This window comes from Gallus gallus, chromosome 23 (genome assembly GCF_016699485.2).
Source record: "Gallus gallus isolate bGalGal1 chromosome 23, bGalGal1.mat.broiler.GRCg7b, whole genome shotgun sequence".
Classification (NCBI taxonomy): Eukaryota; Metazoa; Chordata; class Aves; order Galliformes; family Phasianidae; genus Gallus; species Gallus gallus.
Genome location: NC_052554.1, coordinates 5,538,206 through 5,557,219, shown reverse-complemented (window position 1 = coordinate 5,557,219; position 19,014 = coordinate 5,538,206). Strand labels below are relative to the sequence as shown.

The following is a 19,014-nucleotide window of genomic DNA, read 5'->3' as shown; positions in this document are numbered from 1 at the left end:
GCTTATCTCTGGCAGCAGCCGTGAGGCTGAATACGTGGGAAACACTGACATCCAAATTTATTGGCATCCTAGAAGCGATCCCTCCCCGGGGGAGGGGGCGGGGTGAGCGCTTCTCAGGGTCTGGCCAGCCAGGGGTGCCTGCTGAGCCGCTCCACGGAGGGCCGCAGGACCATGTCTGGTTCCAGGAGCCTTTTCAGGAGGTCCTGGCACGTCCTGGAGACCCCCAGGTGCCCAGGCAGGGAGACGCCTTTCTGCTGCTGGCACAGCATCTGCGGGATGTTGGTGTCGTCGAAGGGCAGCTGGGCGCACAGCAGGACGTAGAGGATGACGCCCAGACTCCAGATGTCGCCCTTGCGGCTGTCGTGGGGCACTCCCTGCAGCACTTCGGGTGCCGCGTAGGCCACGCTGCCGCAGAAGGTGCGGCTCAGCTCCCGGCCGCCCACGGGGAGCTGCTTGGCGAAGCTGAAGTCCGTCAGCTTCACGGTGCGGCCCTGCAGCAGCGCGTTCTCGCACTTGAGGTCGCGGTGAGCCACCCCGCAGCCGTGGCAGTACTGGATGGCCTCGACCAGCTGGCGGAAGAGCGTCCTGGCGCGGTGCTCAGGCAGCGGGCCTTGGTGTGTCACGTAGTCAAAGATGTCCCCGTCCTCGGCCAGCTCCATCACGAGGTAGATCTTCCCGTCTGCAGACTCCAGCACCTCGTACACGTGGATGATGTTCTTGTGGTCCAAGCGCTCGATGATCTGGAGCTCCCGGGGCAGGAATTTCTGAATGAACTCTGCCAAGAGGAGGAAAATTGGCTCTCAGTTCCCGAGCCGCTGCCCCCCAGCACGCCTGGCTGCAGCCACGGGGTGGGAAGGGGGGGGGGGTCGTGCCGTGGGAGCCCGGCTCCCCGCAGGATCCTTGTCCGGATGGATCTGAGCGCTGCTGCTTTTGGCCGTCCCTGCAGCTGGAGGCGCCGGTTAAACCCCGCTGGGTCACAGCCCGGCTGCTCCGCGCTGCCCTCAACACTCACCTTCCCTGTCTGCTCTATGGTGGAAAGTCTGGGAAACTGACAGGAATGAAAAGCTTCCATGGAGGGGTGCTGCCTCAGCCCGGAAGCTCTTTGGGGCTACTTCTTACCTTCTGGACTTGCACTCTTATCAATTATCTTAATTGCTACTTTCTTCTGATGCTTATGGGAAAAGGCCTCCTTCACTTTGGAGTAAGTTCCCTCCCCAATGGTTTTGCCGAGCTGGTAGCCGCTGGCAAGCAAAAACTCCTCCATGTCCTCTCACAATCCGGGGCCGTTCAATCTCAGGTCTACCCCCAGCAACTCGACAACAGCATCGCAGTGGCCAGGGGATCCCGTGCCCTCTGTTGGCATGCGTTGTGCCACCAGGCCCCGCTCGTGCCCTGGTGGGAAGGGGGCATCGAGGCACCTTTAGCAGCCTGGGCGTGCTATTGTGATGCAGCGATGCTGCGTGAATCCCAGATGATGGATGAAGCGCGTGACTGCTCCGCCAGGCAGGGGGGAGTGGGCTGTGCTGAGCACCCGCTCGGTGGGCACTGTGAGTAGGGGGGCTCACGGGGTGGAGGATTGCGGGGTGGGGACCGCCGGGGCCCCATCGGTTCCTCTCCCACTTTGCCCGGGGCGGATCGGGGCGCGGCTGAAGGGCTTTCGGAACCGGCGGTCAGAGAACGCTTTGCTGCTGCAGGGAGGGGACCCCGGGGCTGTGTGTGCCCCTCAGCTGTGCCGGGCTGTGCCCTTACCCTCCTGCTGCGGCCTCACGTCTGAGCTGAGCGCGTTTGGCAGCTCCAGTGCCTGCAGCCCAACCGGGCCGCGCTCCTTCGCCTCAGGAAGGCAACGCACGGCCACACCGAGCCCTGGGCCGACTGTGCTGTGTTGGCCAGGCCCGGCGCTGCAGCTCACCTCACTCACAGCTGCTTCTCCCCGCGCAGAGACATCCGGGCCTGGACATGAGCTCCCAGGAAGCGCCGCGGGCCCGAAGGTTCCCCATCGAGGCAGGCGACTGTCGCAGTGCGGCCGCAGCTTTGGAGTCACAGCAGCGGGTGGGCACTGCGTGGACTGCGGGCAGGTGAGGGTCCTGCGGGGCTGCCGTGGTGCTGCACGCTGTGCTGTGCTGTGCTGTGCTGTACTGTGCTGCACTGTGCTGTGCTGTGCTGTGCTGTGCTGCACTGTGCTGTGCTGTACTGTGCTGCACTGTGCTGTGCTGTGCTGTGCTGTGCTGCACTGTGCTGTGCTGTACTGTGCTGCACTGTGCTGTGCTGTGCTGTGCTGTGCTGCACTGTGCTGTGCTGTGCTGTGCTGTGCTGCACTGTGCCATCCCGGCGCTCACCCCGCTCTCCCTGCAGGCGGCTGCGGCGATGCCCCGCCAACCACTGCCTGACGCTGCCCCACGTCCCCATTGATGTCTTCATTGCCATGGGAGGGAACTGCCGGCCACGCAGCACCTGATGCCGCCGCACGCAGCCCGGGAGCAGCGAGGGACGCGGATCCTTTATGCACTTTGTAAAGAAAGGCCGTCCTACAGCGTTCCCGCGCCCGCTGTCCTCTTTGGGTCACCGAACCGCGTGCGGGGCCGCGATCGGAGGGGTTGGGGCTGAGGAGGGCGGAGAGGGGGGCCGGGAGGGGACGGCGCTCGGGGGACGCGGAGCGCGACGACGATCCGCGCGCGGACACCGCGGCCGCCGAAGGCGGTTCGGCCCCGCCCCCTCCCCGCGTCGCCCCGCCCCCTCCCCGCGCGGCGCGGCGCGGCTCCTCTCGGCCGCCGTCGGCCGCCCGCTCCCCGCCCTCCCGCTCCCGCCGCCATATTGTGGCCGCTCGGAGCCGCCGCCGGAGGAGCGTCCGCCCGGGGATCCGCGATGGGTGAGGGCGGCGGGCCGAGCCGCGCGCTGGGAGCCGCGGGGCCGTCCCGCCGGGGCAGAGCCGTCCGTACGCGGGCGGTGCCGGGCGCTACCGGCCGCGGGGCCGCGCACTGAGTCATCCCGCGGGCGGTCGGGCCGGGGGGCGGCAGCCGCGAGCGCGGCCGTTGGGGTCGGGGTTGGCGGCCGTCGGAGCTCCGCGTACCGCTGTGGGGCCGCGCGCGGCGCTGCGGGGCGTTGGCGGTGCGCGCCGCGGTTCCGCGCGGAGCCGTTGGGCGCGGCCGCCGCCGTCGGTGCGCGGCTCCGTCTGGACGGCGCTGCGCGCGCTCCGAGGACGGTGCGGTGCGGGGCGGTGCGGTGCGGGGGTCGGCGGCGGCTCCGCGGTGCGTCCATCCCGTCCGGGCGCCGCCTGCAGCGCTGCGGGGCTCCGCGCCGTGCGGGGAATGGCGGCCGTCCCGCGGAGCGCCGCTCTGCGCCGCCGTTCCCCGCGCGCCCTCCGAAGGGCCCTTCGCGGCCCCGGCGGCGTTCGGACGTCCCGGCTGAGAGCGGCCGCCCCGCGCGGTGTCCGCGGGCTGTGAGCGCCGCGGGGTCTCCGTGCCGTCCCGTCCCGTCCCGCTGCCCTCCGCCTTTCTGGCGGCGGTAACTCCACGCTGTTCTCTTTAACTTTTCCGGTGTAACGTCGCTGACGTTTAAGACAAACGAAGTTGGGCTTTTCGGCGGCGAACGGCGCGGCTGCGGCGCCGGTCCTCCCTGCGGGGTGGGGCCGTCCCGGTCCCGCCGTGCCGCGGCCGCTCTCGGCTCCCCCTTTGCCGCGTATGGTGGCGGCGCTGAACGGCCCCGCGAGCTCTGCTGGGCGCCGCCGTAGCGAAGTGCTGCTGGGGGGCTGAGCTCCCGGCACGCCGCCGTGTTCGGCTGTTTCGAGTGGCTTCAGGACTCTGCAGCGCCGGAGCCTCAGGTCTGAGGTGACTCGAAGTTAATCCCCGCTGCCAGAAGTGTCACTGAGGGCTCTCTGGCGGGAGGCTGTTATCCCTCACCCGTCATCGGAGTGCTCCTAGGAGAGCCGAAGGCCCTGGGATGTGCAGAGAGGGCCCAAAGCTGCCAACCCCCGGCTGCGGGGCTGCGGGGACGGGAGGAGGAGGTGGAGCTGAAACGTCAGTGGGTCTCACAGCCGAAGGGCCGCCGCTGTGGGGCTCAGCCTGGCGAGAGACGGAGGCGCCGCCACCCCATCCCTTCCCGGGAGGATTCCCACTCCCTCCCCCCGCAGCCGCAGCGCTCCGTGCATTCCAGTCGTGCTGTTTGCATCGCTGCTCCGGTGGCCGAAGCGGTGGGGTGAGCTGTGAGCCGCGCACAGAAACGTTGGGTTGGCACAGGCAGTGCTGTGCTGTGCTGTGCTGTGCTGTGCTCGGCTGCGCGCCGCGTTTGGGGCCGCTCTGAGAGTGCTGCCGTGCGCTGAGAGTAACCAACGCTGCGAGAGTGCGGGGCGGGATGGAGCGCGGGGCGGGCAGTGCTGCAGGGGGGCAGCGGCGCACGGCTGTCCTGCGGCGCTCAACGCCGGGGAACGGCCTCACAGAGCTGCCTGTCCGATGGCACCGCTCACAGAGCTGCCTCTTTTCCTGCAAGAACTTCTCGGTTTCCTTTTCCTCTGTCACCTCCTCAGCACTCGGGTGGGTTCTCCCCGGCATCCTTTTCGCTGCAAAACTGCAGGGAGGCAAAACAAGGAGCTCCCAAGAACACGTTTGTGTTCTGGTGTCTGCCTGACTTCTCACGCAGGCAGTTCAACTATTTGCATCTATTTGCTGCTGACTTCGTGTAACGTGTGCTCAAGGAGCACGGACTGTTAGGCTTCACTTTCTGCAGTGCCAGCTGAAATCCTTGAGATGCTGTGGACGCGGCTGAAGGGAATGCCCCGCTCGGTTACTGGGTGTGTGTGGCTGCTGTTCTGCAGAACCTTTACGCTACGCTGTAAAGCGACTGTTTGAACGCTGCTTTGAGAGCCAACTAAAGAAAGATGTGATGCGAAGAGCATTTATCTGAGGTTCAGAGCAACTGCCGTCTGTTGCTCCTCAAACTTAGGAACTGCAGCAGGTGAGCATGTGAGCCACAAACTGCCACAGACGGCTCAGGACCACGACCTTCATTAAGGGTGTTCTGGCTTTAAAAAACAAAGCCGTGTCAAATCTCTGTGTAACTGTTTCTGTTCTGCCCCTTCGGTCTGACTCAGCAGCACCAGTCCTGATTTAGGCATGCGAGTTCCTGCAGTGACTCAGCTGGGAGCTTTAATCAGCAGCTCAAAAACTCTTTGAAGCAAATGCTTTCAGTAATGCGGGGAGGTGGGAGGAACCTCATCTGCAAAGAAGTGAGGTTGGGTTTCTGATTCGGTAATGCTAAGGAGCCGTTACAGTCTCGGTGGGGCAGTGCTGACCCTGGATTTGCTTTCTGGCCGAATGCTGTGCTTTGTGTTGGCTTCCACACAGGTGCTTACAGTCTGAGCGCTCCGCTGATCCTCGAGTGCAGCTCCCATCCTGCTTTCTCCTTCTTTCGTTCAGGTGGTTAAATACATTCTCATCATGCAATACGTGGTAAGGAGGAGGGAATTCTCAGCTCACAGGACACTTGCAATCAATCCCAATATGAATTATCTCAATGAAAGCCTGGCTTTGATTTAAGTGTACTGTTTGTTATCAATGATTTGATCCAGAGGCGTCAGCACGCAGAACTTGTTGGCTGCAGCCCTCGTCCAGCAGTGCTGCTGGGCAGACAGCGATGAGCTCAGCTTGTTGTGGGTGCAGTTCTGGGGCTGGAAATACAGTTTTCTGCTAATGTGAAGGGACGGTGCTGGGAGGCTCAGCTGGATGACTTCTGGAGCACTGAGCAGAGCAGTTTGTCTGGGCTGCAGCCTGCGTGGTGCTGTCCCGGGTGAAGGGGCAGCCGTGGGCTGTGCGGGTCGCTCCAGTGGGGGCTCCGGCCCTGCTGCTGCAGGAGGGGCGGCTCCACGCTGAGCTTCTGAGGAGCACTGCAGCTGCAGCACAGCCGGGACCTCCGCCTGGAACGACATAGAACAGTTCTGTAATTCCAAGGTGTGGGCTGATACTATCTTGATTTAAGGCAGGGCTTAGTTGGTTCGTAGAGAAAAACCTTCCCTAGGAGAGGTGCGGTGTAATCATACTGGTTTGATTGGCTGCCTAAACACAGCTAACAGAAACCTACTCTGGGTAGGCTTCCACAGCCACCTTAACCAAAGCTTTTCTGTAATAGGAGAAACTTCTCGGAGCAACAGTTTATACATTAGGTCACAAAGTGGAGATACGTGGCTTCAGAGCTGTGTGTGTCACACAGAAATGAGCGGATGATTGCTTTTCCTAATCAGAAAATCCTGATTATTCCACCAGTGTGATTTGGTGGCATCGCTTTGTGGATATTCACAGTAGGAGGGTTTGAGCCAATGGTTGATGCTGCAGAAGGCTGACTGCAGGCATAGTGGATGCACGAAACACTACGAGTAAAGAATCTGTATGTGGTTGCTGTGCTGCTGTCTGTTTTGTTTTGTGTGTTTGCACTTGCTACAGTCTGGTGCCTACAGCATCTGCTGAGCTCACAGCAAAGTCACAATCTTGCATCTGTGACATTCATCAGTTGCCATAGAAATGGAACGTAGTGTAACAAACTGTTGTTTTGACACTGTCAGAGAATTGAGATAGATGGTGGGCTGGGAAAAGTCAATGGGAAGATCCTGAAGAGAGAAATACATGCAAGATAAAGAGAACCAAGAGCCAAAGAGAATGCTGCATGCTGGTATGTGGTGGCTGTTCGGCTGGCGTGCAGAGATCGCTCCTCGGGGCTGGCTGAGGCCTTTGGGTTGCCATGCAGTGTAAGGTGGCTCTTAATGCTCCTGAAACCCAAAGCCTGGAAGTCGGCCGTGCAGCACGCAGTGCTCTGAGCCCACCGAGCAGCGGCCGCCTCAGCTGTGCTGTTGTGCTGTGCCTGCAGTGTGTGTTGTGCAAGGCCTGGGCAGCTGAGCTGCCGTGTGGCATCAGGCTATTTATATGGCCTGGCTGTAGTCATGTGCGCAGTGCTAAGCCACTTAATCACTTTTTCCTCCTCCTTTTCTTATAAACTACCTTTTAATTGGAGACGTTGCTTTCCAAAGGGAATGAGTAAATTTGTCTTTATGGGGGATTATGTTGTAGTCTTTCCAAACCAAGCTATCAGCTGTTAGGAGCATTTGCTGCAGTGTCAGTGACCAGAGGAGCTTCATTTGTTGTGTTCTTTTTTCTTTATCCGTTGTTTTTCGCAGGAGTGTCCTTGGTATTTTAGCTAGGGAAGGGAATGCTCTCTTAGAAAGCAAGTACTGTGAAAGGAAGGGTCTTTTCCATGATGTTCAGTGTCTGCAGTTCTTGAAATCCTCCTGAAAGTGTTTCCTCTCATGTTAACCTAGAGAGTCTTCCAGTCGTCTCTTCTCTCCGCAGCAGTGAGGGTTGGATGTTTGTGCCTGGTATGTGCCTCTCTCCTGTGTGGCTGTGGGTGCTCCCAGTAGGGCAGTGAGGCCCACAGCATCTGTAGCTGATCTTGGGAGGGTTCCAGCCTGGCTGGAGGCAGCTGATAAGTCAGACCTGGGCTTTCTGTAAGCAGAGTGGCTCGGGTGCTTAAAATTTGAAGGAGGAGATATTAATGAGGCAGAGCCACAGACTTTCCCAGGATACTTCCTGCAGCAGCTGAGGACAGGTGGAAGAAAATAAAGATACCGGTGTCCAGCTGACTGTCAGAGAGGAGTAATTTGGGTTAATTGGCAGTTTGCTGGGGATTATCACTGCTTCCTTCCTGTCCTGTGAAGGGCGTGGAACTGAAGTCCAACAGCCTTTCTCATGAATGGGAGAAAGGGAGCGTTTGGGAAGCTGTGTGCTCAAAACAGGGGGATGCAGCTGGATGCAGCCGAGGAGGTGGTGTCTGCTGTGCCGGTTGCTGCTTGGTGCTGCTTGCTCTCACTGCACCAAACAGCAGTGTTGCTTCCCTGAGTAGGAGGCAGGGGCACTAGGAGTCAAGGCTGCAGTTCTGCCTTAGTCAGATACGGAGCAGCAGAAGTAGGTCAGGTGCTGAACACTTGCAGTAATCTGGCAGGACAAACTCAGCCTATGATACATACAGCTCATCTTTCTGCAATGTTTTTAACTGGAATTGTAAGATAAAGAGTTCTGTTTACTGCACACTGTTGGATTTCCGCCACGCGTATATTTTTGTGTTTTGGTGCTCTCACAGCCTGCTCCAAAGCACTGCAGTTAGTACAGTTACTGAGTGACCACCTGGTTGTGCCCAGAACAGCCTGTGGTCGGTGTCTGAGTGCGGGGAAGGGGTCAGGGTTATGTCATGAGGATACGAGGGAAATGGGTTCTGCTGAAAGCTGAACTGGAACTTGGCTATGTGCCTCCTGAGGACAGCAAAGCTCTCTGAGTAGAAGCTTTTCATATTGGTAATGTGCTTCAGTGCTGTGACGTTGGGTCCAGGTTCCTTTCAGAACAGTGCATCTGCTCTGCTTCCTATAAACTCAATATTTTTGTCGTAACAACACATCATTGGAGCTGATGTCAGGATCCCACTCCAACACAGAGCTTTTTAGTTCAGCACTAAGCAGTTAGAAGAGGCACTGCTTCCCCTGCCTGTCCCGCACCATCCGTGTGCGCCGCTCCTCTGCTTGAAGGGGACGTGTGGGTGGAGTGGGGACTGACCAGAAACCTGAGGCCTCTTTTTCCTCTTCACAGACAGCATGGCGAGTCCTGCGAAGGACAACTATCGAATGAAGTGCTACAAAAACAAAGCCCTGAATCCTGAGGAAATGCGTCGCAGGAGAGAAGAGGAAGGAATCCAACTGCGCAAACAGAAACGAGAGCAGCAGGTAACTCACCTTGGTTAGCTTTGTACAGCCCTAACGCAGTCAAGACTGCTGCTGCCTAACTTCGAGGATCTGTGCATGGAGGTTTGCTGGCAGTCCTTTTGTTTACTTCTGTCCTGAGATCTCTTTTCCTCCGTACGTGGTACAGAGCACAGCCCACATGAAGAGCTCTCCAAGCACTTTGTCTTTGGGGTACTAAAGGTTTTTGTTCACAGATCCTTGGTTTGAATTTTAATTTTCGGTTTTGTTAATTAGTGAATGGGGCTCCTGCTCCAAGAAGTGAGACAAGTAAGTGGAAGTATGGACTGCATGTATTTCTTGACTCTGAGCTGGTTTTTTGGCTGGGAAGTCTGAGAGTGAGAGGTGATTCCCAGGTGATGCATGTGGCTCAGACTGAGTGGTTGCATCACCTGCAAGCTGCCCTCTCCCTGCTTTTCCCAACTTGTTAGGCCAAATTCTGCACTTGCATATGCCAGTGTTTCACTGGCTTGGGTATTTGCATATCTGAGGGCAAGACTTAGCATGTTTTATTATCGGGGTTAGTGTGCCAAGCCAGTCTTCAGTGTGCAGAGCTGTTATTAATGACTACTCTTTTTTGATTTGGATTGCACTTAGTCCATAGCTGACAGTATCTCGTTGGAGGAGCAGGAACATCGAGTTATGAAGACTGTTAAACAAACACTGCTTTCTAATAACTCTTGTGCTGTGTTCTCTGCCAGCTCTTTAAAAGAAGAAATGTGGAATTAATCAATGAAGATGCCTCCATGTTCGATAGCCTCCTTATGGATTCCTATGTCAGTTCCACAACGTGTGGGGTAAGGTGCCTTTCCCTGTTGCAATCATCCCTTCAGACTTCATGCTGTGGACTGCATAGAACTGACAAACCTTCACCTGTTTGTTTTCCCCGCTGTTGAATATGTTGCAAATGTTACTACAACCAACTGGAAAAATATGCCAGGAACCAAAGTGTGCGTTAATCTCAAACAGTGCACCTTTGGATTACTAGCTAAGAACAAAACTGTGGTAGGCTGTCTTGACTGTGATACCTGAAATAAGCTTAATGTGACACGGAACCGCTGTTCTGTTTCCTTTCCATCCTTTAAGGAGGGAGTGATCACAAGAGAGATGGTAGAGATGCTTTTCTCAGATGACCCTGATCTACAGCTAGCAACCACACAGAAATTCAGGAAGTTACTTTCTAAAGGTAAAGATAACATCCCCACCATGGGGTCTGACATAGCCTTTTATTTCAGTGTTTGTGTACTTGCAGTGTTGTACAGAAGCGTTGTGTTTGAGGAAGGCTATAACCTAGAAACTTGATATAAGTTTGGATGAATTTTACTGAAAGCTGTTCTGGAGAGCTGATCTACCATGCTCAGTACAGCTTGAGACCGCTCAGGTCAATAATAGCTCGTGCTTGTTATTCACCTGTATGAGACCTGCGTGCTGTTTTGACGCTGCATTGCTATTTCAGAGCCAAATCCTCCAATAGACGAAGTGATAAACACACAAGGAGTGGTGGACAGATTTGTTGAGTTCCTGAAGAGAAGTGAAAATTGCACACTACAGGTAAAGGAGACTGTTAAACCTTCACAGCTAAGCAGTGTGAACCTGTGCTTGCTATGGCAGATAGGTGATGTCTGGAACCCAAAAGATGCAGACTGTGTGGTGTATGGTAGAGCTATCTTTAATGCTTGGAAGGCGGGGGGTGGAGGGGGGAGGAAAGGAGTTATAATTTAGCCTAAATTCAGCTGTTGGAAGAATCCTGGCAAAAATAAGGTGAGGTTACATTCCAGGTGCAGCAGAGGGGAATGTAGCTTTTCTGTGTCTGATGTTTCTTACGTGGAGCCATGGAGTAAATGTGCAGGAAGCGACTGCTTAAGGAAAGCCCTCTGATGTTGGAGGCTGTTATACACAGATGGAGTGACTGTTAGAAATGGCCTCGGTGGTGCTGACCTGTGAGGGGCAGAGGGATGGACGAGATGGCTTTCTGAGATTCCTTCCAGTTTGGTAGTGATTACAGTTATCTTGTAGGGGATAAAAGTACTCCATATATGGAATTGGATCTCAAAGTTGATAGCTGCCTTTGTTTTTTCTATCTGCTCTCTGGCCCAGGGCTATGTAGTGTAAGGGACTTCCCTTCAAGAAGTGAATAAAAGCCTGCACTCAAATTAAGACACGAGTGGCAGAAGTAGATCCTTGGTGCTCAGCTGGTCTTGAACTCACGGCACCTTTCTGCTAGTAGCAGGATGAGGGTCTGCTGGAACTGGTTGCACTGAGTAGATAAAACTTTTTATTCTGTGTATTTATGGGCTGTACGTCTTCACTCTTCGTACTAGAAAATGGTCATATGAGTAAAATGTGGTGTGAGTGACGTTAACAAGTGATAGCTTTGCTTTTCATCCTTTGAGAGATTGTAGTCTCTGAGAAGGCATCTAGCAGAGATGTCTGTGTTCTTACTGCTCGAGAAAATCTTTATGTACTGAGGTGTTTTATTTGGGAAATGCTTTCTTTCTTAACCTTTTTAATTGAAGAGAGTTTATGCTGAAACTTAATGGCAGATATCCTGCCACATCTGGGTTACTTTATTCATGCCCCTCTCATTTCTGCTTTTTTTCAGTTTGAAGCAGCGTGGGCACTGACGAACATTGCATCAGGAACTTCCCAACAGACAAAAATAGTAATTGAGGCCGGGGCAGTTCCTATCTTTATAGAGCTGTTAAACTCTGACTTTGAGGATGTTCAAGAACAGGTAAGGTTCACTTCTTACTTTGGGGCTAGGGAAAGAACCACACGTGACTGAAACTCAGTGTTTAAAATGAGTGACTAGTCTGGCAGCTGGCTGCAGCCCGCAAACTGAAGAGCTGTTTCTTGGAGTTACAGGAAAGTGCTTTCTTAGCATACCACCTTTTTCTTCCTCTGTTCAGAAACTGTGTGAATGCTAAAACTGTTGCTATTTCCTTTCAGGCTGTCTGGGCATTGGGGAACATTGCTGGAGACAGCTCTGTGTGTAGAGATTATGTCCTTAACTGCGCTATTCTTCCTCCCTTGTTAATGTGAGTAGCCATGAATACTTGCCAATACAGTTCTTGAAGTCCCGTTGTACTGCAGCAGAGCAATATTTGAGCTGGGCAAATAGATTCCCCATCAATGTGATGATGGGAATCAAACTATTGGTACCATATGATAAACTGGCAGCTCAGACAAGCATATGATTAATAGTGGGACTTGGTAGATAACATGCCTTCTCACAAACCTTTACACTGCTCTGAATCTGAAGTGGGTGCTGTTGCAGTGTGCTTGCCTCTCTGAAGTCACAGGGCTTGCTGTTTCCCTGTGTCCCTCAAACTGCCTGCTCTTCGTGCTTGTGCTGTGGATTTCATGTGCTGGTCTGAGTGGACTTCTGTAGCACTGAGGAAAGGGAGCAGGTCTGCACATCCCTGAGCTCTCAGGTGTGGCACATCCTCACCACAGTCAGAAGATATGGCTGCTAAGAGTGTGCTCTCACTGCTCTGGAAGTAATTGCTTATTTTAGCTCATCCTTGGCTAAATGATGCTTTGTCACAAATGATTTGGTTTGCTGACTTGTACTTCTGTCAGTCCCTTCTTGGCAAGAATTGCCTGAGCCTTTCTCAGCCCACAGGATGTGCTGTCTTCATTGCAGAGTAGAGGGACAGCAGTTTGTGTCAGTTGGTCACCAAGAACCATCTGACCTCAGGTTGGAGTGTGAGTGTCTGGGATGAATTTGAGTGTGGAACTGCATTTGATTGTCTTGCACTTCCTTCTGCAACTTATCTAATACAGTTTGCCTTCCTGCTCCATGTCACTGAGTGTTAGGAAATAAGCTGTTTATTCTAGGAGCAGTTGCATTTCGCTTCTCTTCATGCTTATTGAGAGCCTCAGGTGACAGTGTGGCAAATGGAATAGTGGTTTGACTTCCTTACAACTGTTAGGTTTTCTTCTCTTGTTTTGTTTCCTTTGCTGATTTCCAGCAACTTATGCTCTGTACTGAGGATATAATTCATGGTAATTGTCTCTTCAGGCTCCTTACAAAGTCCACCAGGCTGACAATGACACGAAATGCTGTTTGGGCCTTGTCAAACTTGTGCAGAGGAAAGAGTCCACCACCTGAATTTGATAAGGTAAGAGTAAATGCCTTGTTGGCAGATGGGAAGGGGAGACGCCCAGTCAAGATGTTTGTCTAAATTATTTTTGGCCGTTGGACTTCTGCAAGACGTTCTGGGAGGGAGCAGGGTGAGGTTCTTCCTGCTGAGGTTGATCTTGCTGTTCAGCAGATATTTGAGTGCCTGTTTAATATTCTGCCTGCCTGTATGCATGGCTCTGTTGGCAGCCCATCAGCTTACCCCAGGTGAGGGGCAAACCCAAACTTCCATGCAAGTAACACATACTGTGAGCTTCCTTTCTTGTTATGAACTCTGGAAGTTTGCAACTTCGCTCAAATTGTGACTGAAAATTCAATTCTGAGATGTCTACATGCTACAAGATAAGGCCTCTGTAGCTACATAGCAGCTTTCCCCTTCCACAGTGCTCCAGTGGCACTAACAGAAGATTCTGCTGGCTCTTCAGATCTATCTTCTCTTTTTTTATTATTATTTTTTATTTTAGTTCTACAAAAAAGAGTTTAAGATCAGTGTGTGGTTTTGTTTTGTTTCTTTCAATTGAAAGCGTGCTCATCAAAGCTGGGAAGCCTACAGGGAAGGGGAAAACATTAAATTAAGTGTATTTAGGTTTGCACTCATAGTACTTGAAATGTAACTGTTGATGCTGAATGCTGAACTGCTTAGGGGTTTGGAAGAGCAGTGCTCTTAGATAAGAAATATGAGGAGCTTCTGAACTGCAGCACACACAGTAGCACTTCATCAGGAGTCCACACTCAGTTTGAGAGGATGAGATGTTATTTTCATTTAGCAAGGTGGTTGAGGTGACCAGCAAAGAAGCTGCTGAATTTAGGAAGGAAAGTGTGGATGTTCAGTATTGGTATCTTGCCAGTCAGCACAGCCATGTGGTGTTTGTGTGTGAATGTGGTGGTGGTGTGCAGTGTGACTAACCTTGTGGGGTGGTACTGTTGTAGGTATCTCCCTGCCTGCCTGTGTTGTCCCGACTATTATTCAACAGTGACTCTGACTTGCTAGCAGATGCGTGCTGGGCTCTTTCCTATTTATCAGATGGCCCCAATGAGAAAATTCAAGCAGTTATTGACTCGGGGGTGTGTCGGCGACTGGTCGAGTTGTTAATGTAAGTATCTCGTCTTGCTGCCTCAGCCCAGCAGGTGACTGAGCCTGAGTTCATATCAAAGTGCATCAGTGTTCCCTGCCTTGTGGGTGCACGATCCAGGTCCTGGGAGCCTTAACCGACTGCTGGAGCAGATACCTAAGAGGGTCTGAAGTGGGTTGAGAGCTGCAGTTATTGGCCTTAGAGAGGACAGATCTGTTCACTAGGAAGAATATACCAAACAGAGGTTCAGGTTAATAGACTAGGCTAGATGATTAGACTGTAAAAAGAGAGAGGACTGAGAATTGCACAAATTAGCACAATCTTTGTTCAGGAGTGGAGTGTAAATACTCAGATCTGTAATTATGCTGAAGATAAGTTGGGATGTAAAGGATAACACTGCCTGTATTCTAAGCTAGTTTTAAACTGGGGGTGGAATCTAAAGTAAATAATGCAGATGGGAGACTGGAGAGTGGATCTTGTAAGCACTCAGGCACATGTGATCAGATCTATTTGTTCTTAAGCTTGTGACATCTTTCCTGCAGGCACAATGACTACAAAGTGGCCTCCCCAGCATTGCGAGCGGTCGGCAACATCGTGACAGGAGATGACATCCAAACCCAGGTGAGGGATGGGATGATCTTACAGATGCAGCTGAAGGGAGAACGACTCCTGACAATGATTTTGTGGAAGTTGGGCAGTATGTCCCTCTTATGTATCTGCAGCAAGTTCTTCTGAAAGCCAAGGTTTACCAGAACACTCGCTCATCTTTGGTTTTTTGCTGCTCTAAATGGTATAGTTTTAGGGCAAAGAAAAGTGTGGTTTTGAGATACAAAGGAGATGGAGTAGTATATATTTCTTTAATGCACAATATTGCCTTCCCTTCCCTCTTCCCTAAAAGGATAGGGAGAGAAATACAGTGTCCATACGCATATCCACTGTGTGAAAGCAAAGTATTTAGCTCTCTACCTGACACTGGTGGCCTAATTCCTGTTTTCTTTCTGAAAAGGTGATTCTGAACTGTTCAGCCCTGCCTTGTCTCCTTCATTTATTAAGTAGTCCCAAGGAGTCGATCAGGAAAGAAGCCTGCTGGACCATATCTAACATCACAGCAGGAAACAGAGCACAAATACAGGTACAGCATTGAGTCTTCCCTAGGTCACCTATAATAACCCTAGATTCCATTATATTCCATTAATAATGAGATCTTTTCAGTTACTTTTTCCCTTATCTGATGCTTTGTGGTGCTCTTGTCCATTCTTTACTCTGACATTATTGCAGACTTGCTGTTTCTATCCATCTGCCAAATGAGATTTAAAAAAAAAGCTAATTGTACCTACAGAGGCTGGGCTGGCATGAGTCTGTCGGGTTGGATCACTGGAATCATAAGAGATACAGCCCCCGTTTCTCCACCCTCAATTAGAAGTATCCCTTTGAAAGGTTTTAGCTTGTTGAGTTTCAGTTATCCTTTTAATGACCGATGTACAAAGGCAGATGAATGATGAAAGCGTTCTTAGAGTACTGATGCGGTAATAGGGATCATCTGCTGTGCTGGCTATGGACTCGATTATCTTGTGTTAATGGGATTTGGCTGAGGGATGAAATGCAGGAATTGCTGAACGTAACAGCTTGGGAAATACTTTCTGAATTGGAAAATGGAAGTAGAGGTTTCTTTGAGGTGCCTAATAGCCTTTTTAGAAACCATGTTGCCCATTCAAACTCTTCTTGCTATTCTCTCTCCTCAGGCAGTCATAGATGCAAACATCTTCCCAGTGCTGATAGAAATCTTACAGAAAGCAGAATTCCGTACAAGGAAAGAGGCAGCGTGGGCTATCACAAATGCCACGTCAGGAGGAACTCCTGAACAGATCAGGTACTCCCTGTGGCTCTGAGAGCTACCATACATTCAGACATTTCCCTTTCCTTCATAGGAACTGCTGAAGTAGTAAGGAACTAATTTGGGGAACCCTGGGGGAGAGTGCCTAAGATGTGTCCCAAGCCAATGAGATCCTTGCTGCTCACCTGGATGTCAGAAGGAGCTACTTTAAAATCAGAACAAAACAATGGGGTGGGAGGTGTATATGTTAATAAGTAGATAAAGAGTCTTATAAAACAGCAAAATATAAAAAACTACATTAATTTATTTTAGTTTGAATCACTTGTCCTTTATAACTGAGCAATTGTGGTGCTTGCTATCCTGAAAGGCAAATGTATGTTCCTGGTCATCTCTTCTAGATACCTGGTCAACCTGGGTTGCATCAAGCCTCTCTGTGACCTCCTTACTGTCATGGACTCCAAGATTGTTCAGGTGGCATTGAATGGCCTGGAGAACATCCTGAGGCTTGGAGAGCAGGAGGCCAACCAGAGCGGGACAGGCATCAACCCGTACTGTAGCATGATAGAAGAGGCCTATGGTAGGTTCTGGTGTCCTCAGTGCCACCGACTTTGAAAACAGTAGAATATATTGGAAGGTGTCTACTAGTTTTGCTTGCTTTTCTGATGAGTTAAGGGGTTGGGTACGCTCCAAATTAGCTGGCATTTGTTCCAATAATAGATCACACTGTCTTTTTAGAATGTTATGATACAGCATAAGATAAGGTCAGGAAGTGAATACTATTGTACTTGTGATCCAGGTTTCCTAAACCTAGAGGCCAGCCTGGTAATTGTGGTTCACACTGCTGGGAATATTAATCAATGTAAGCTGAGCTGAGTAAGACCCACTTCTTGGGACTTTGATTTGTCTAATTGTCCCCAGCTGTGCACTGCAAATGCATGATGAAAATCCAGAGAGACTTAGCTTTTCCCTGGAGAGACCTAATTTGGTGGTTTTGTCCTGTTCCTAATGCTTTGAGGAACAGTTCCTATTTTGGTCTGAAATGCCCTGTATACTGTCAGTGTCTTTTTTCTTTTTTTTTTCCCTTGCCCTCTCACTGACTGTTACATTGTGTGTCCTGGTTCCTCCAGTAAGAAAAATTCTTGAAATTCCTGAGTACGTAGTGCTTGGATTCTTCCTGTTCAGCAGTGGATTTAATTAGGACAGCTAAAGCTGTTGCTACCCTTCTGCTGGAGGCTGCTGGGACGGGCCCTGCTTCCTTCCCCTGCAGCTGCCAAACTGTTCACAGCCAGTGATACAAATTTCACTGACCAGTTCAGTGCTTGCAGTTCTTTGCTGGAGACTTCCTGCTTAACTGCAACAGCTAAACCTGCAGCTGGAAAGATTAATGGTTGCTGATATAGATAAAATCCACAAGCAACTCTGGAGAAACGGGAATAGTTAGCTTTAGCTGTCAGTGCTGCTCACAAAATGCTCATGTAATACAGACAAGCAATGAATAGGGGGAAGGGTGGAGGATGGATTGGGACAGCTTGAATGTTAGGATCTCCTGTTTCATCACACTCCACTTTTGTCTTTTCTAAGGCTTGGATAAGATAGAGTTCCTGCAGAGCCACGAGAACCAAGAGATCTACCAGAAAGCCTTCGACCTGATTGAGCACTACTTTGGAGTAGAGGATGATTCTGCTTTAGCTCCCCAGGTAGATGAGAACCAGCAGCAATTCATCTTCCAGCAACCTGAAGCCCCTATGGAAGGCTTCCAGCTATAATGTGCCCCAGGCAAAAAGACCACCACAAATTTGCCAGAAAGCAACTGGGAGAAGCTGATTGTCCCATTCCTCCTTGCAAACGGAAGGCTGAACACTCACTCCACCCGTTAGGAAACAATTCTTCCTTCAAACAACTAGAAAGAGTGCTTTGTCCTCATGAAGAAAATGGGATGTCTTGCACATTTTTTTTTTTCTTTTTGCTGCTGCATACATGTCTTTAAAGCAGGCATCTGGGTGGAGGAAGCACACTGAGGTAACAGATTGCACCTCTTGGGTTTTTTTTCTTTGTGGTGATCTCTCCCAAATGTCACTTCTTACCTCGGGTACTTAATTGAGATTTCAGCATTGGGTTGGGTAAGAACAGAAATAGAAAGTGAGTATTTTGACAAGAATAATTCTGGAAACCTGGGTTGATCTATTTAATTTTTTTGCACATGTTACTCTTATTAAAGACTCTAATTTGCCAAGAGCAAAGTTTAGCCCTGGCCTTTCTGCGCTCCTCCTGCAGTGGACAGTCCTGTCAGAGCTGGGCTGAGTTCCCCAAAACATACTGTAAATGGACAAAGAAGTGAGAGGCTTCTGGGGGAAGGATCCTTCCCCGTGTCTAGATATTTTTTTTTCCCGAAGAACTGCTAGTAGTATTTACAAGGATAAAAAGCACCAAGACCCCAAAGCTGGTCACTGCGAAGAGGGCGGGATGCTGGGGTGGTTCTGGAACAGGAAGCACAGCTGGCACAGCACAGGCTTTGCATTGCTACTGATGGAAGCTGCAGAACTGTCGAAATGGTGAAACCCACCTTCATCTTTACTTGAATCTTTTCCACACGGCTGCGTTTTGGGTTGGGGGGAGCGCTGTGCTGTGTGCAGTGTGAACCCAGCAGCGCCAGGCCTGAGTTTTCAGGTTTACCACCTGCTCACAGTTGGAACATGTACATTTTTCCTTCAAGAAAAGAATCAAATCTCTGTATTTTTTATATTATATATAGGTAGCTATTTGTCTAATTGGGCTCCAGAGAAAACTATATATTAAATTTCTGTAATTTATGTAAATAGAACACTGTGAGGCAGGTGTACCTGGAAACGACGGCCCCGAGCTCACTCACTCGTCGTCCTGCTGCTTCTCCTGTTTACTCACGTACTGTATAACGTAGGTCTGTCTTCAACTGCTCTGCTGGGCGCCAAGGTTTGTTCCTCACACCCGCGGGCCTCAGGCCGGGAGGGGTGGGCCGGGCCTGCGTGCCCCTCGCCCCCGCGTTGGGTTTGCCGAGTCCGTGACTGTTGAACGAATAAAAACTTCTGTGCAGATGAGCGCGCTGTGCTGGAGCCGTCTGTGGCTGCGGGGAGCGGGCGGGCGGCGCGGGGCGGTCGCGGCGCTCGGAGGGAAGCGAGTTCCCGCCCGGGCTGCGCGCGGAGCACGCCGGGAGCCGTAGTGC

The 19,014-nt window shown here is 51.6% G+C and overlaps 3 protein-coding genes across 8 annotated transcripts; 2 read left to right on the top strand and 1 right to left on the bottom strand.

Moving 5' to 3' along the window:
• Positions 1-31: 31 nt before the first annotated feature.
• TSSK3 (testis specific serine kinase 3) lies at positions 32-1,394 on the bottom strand. Its single transcript, XM_001233431.6, has 2 exons — positions 1,120-1,394; positions 32-775 (listed from the first exon to the last, which is right to left on the bottom strand). The coding sequence occupies exons 1-2, from the start codon at positions 1,262-1,264 to the stop codon at positions 114-116; spliced, it is 807 nt and encodes a 268-aa protein (XP_001233432.1). The 5' UTR covers positions 1,265-1,394; the 3' UTR covers positions 32-113.
• A 53-nt stretch (positions 1,395-1,447) lies between these two features.
• FAM229A (family with sequence similarity 229 member A) lies at positions 1,448-2,533 on the top strand. The gene is made up of 3 exons (XM_004947834.5): positions 1,448-1,547; positions 1,939-2,075; positions 2,353-2,533. Exons 1-3 carry the CDS (start codon positions 1,479-1,481, stop codon positions 2,453-2,455), a joined length of 309 nt encoding a protein of 102 aa, XP_004947891.1. The 5' UTR covers positions 1,448-1,478; the 3' UTR covers positions 2,456-2,533.
• A 280-nt stretch (positions 2,534-2,813) lies between these two features.
• Positions 2,814-18,889, top strand: KPNA6 (karyopherin subunit alpha 6). Of its 6 annotated transcripts, none has more exons than NM_001012841.3 (14): positions 2,814-2,866; positions 8,616-8,749; positions 9,466-9,561; positions 9,851-9,950; positions 10,221-10,315; positions 11,367-11,498; positions 11,714-11,802; positions 12,789-12,888; positions 13,839-14,002; positions 14,524-14,602; positions 14,988-15,113; positions 15,724-15,851; positions 16,214-16,392; positions 17,397-18,889. In NM_001012841.3, the coding sequence occupies exons 1-14, from the start codon at positions 2,863-2,865 to the stop codon at positions 17,579-17,581; spliced, it is 1,611 nt and encodes a 536-aa protein (NP_001012859.2). In that variant the 5' UTR covers positions 2,814-2,862; the 3' UTR covers positions 17,582-18,889. The 6 variants fall into 6 exon arrangements, with proteins under 6 accessions (NP_001012859.2, XP_046759514.1, XP_046759516.1 ...); XM_046903558.1 differs by lacking the exon at positions 2,814-2,866 and adding an exon at positions 2,991-3,199; XM_046903560.1 differs by lacking the exon at positions 2,814-2,866 and adding an exon at positions 2,991-3,245.
• Positions 18,890-19,014: the final 125 nt, after the last annotated feature.

Bases quoted from the DNA above. Each gene is read 5' to 3' on its own strand.
- KPNA6 (XM_015297668.4), top strand. From the start codon at position 6,609: ATGCAAGATAAAGAGAACCAAGAGCCAAAGAGAATGCTGCATGCTG. The intron at 9,951-10,220 runs GTAAAGATAACA...TTGCTATTTCAG, and splicing joins CAGGAAGTTACTTTCTAAAG to AGCCAAATCCTCCAATAGAC. The intron at 15,852-16,213 runs GTACTCCCTGTG...CATCTCTTCTAG, and splicing joins GGAACTCCTGAACAGATCAG to ATACCTGGTCAACCTGGGTT.
- FAM229A (XM_004947834.5), top strand. From the start codon at position 1,479: ATGAAGCGCGTGACTGCTCCGCCAGGCAGGGGGGAGTGGGCTGTGCTG. The intron at 1,548-1,938 runs GTGAGTAGGGGG...CTCCCCGCGCAG, and splicing joins GCACCCGCTCGGTGGGCACT to AGACATCCGGGCCTGGACAT. The intron at 2,076-2,352 runs GTGAGGGTCCTG...CTCTCCCTGCAG, and splicing joins ACTGCGTGGACTGCGGGCAG to GCGGCTGCGGCGATGCCCCG.
- TSSK3 (XM_001233431.6), bottom strand. From the start codon at position 1,264: ATGGAGGAGTTTTTGCTTGCCAGCGGCTACCAGCTCGGCAAAACCATT. The intron at 776-1,119 runs GTAAGAAGTAGC...TCCTCTTGGCAG, and splicing joins TAAGAGTGCAAGTCCAGAAG to AGTTCATTCAGAAATTCCTG.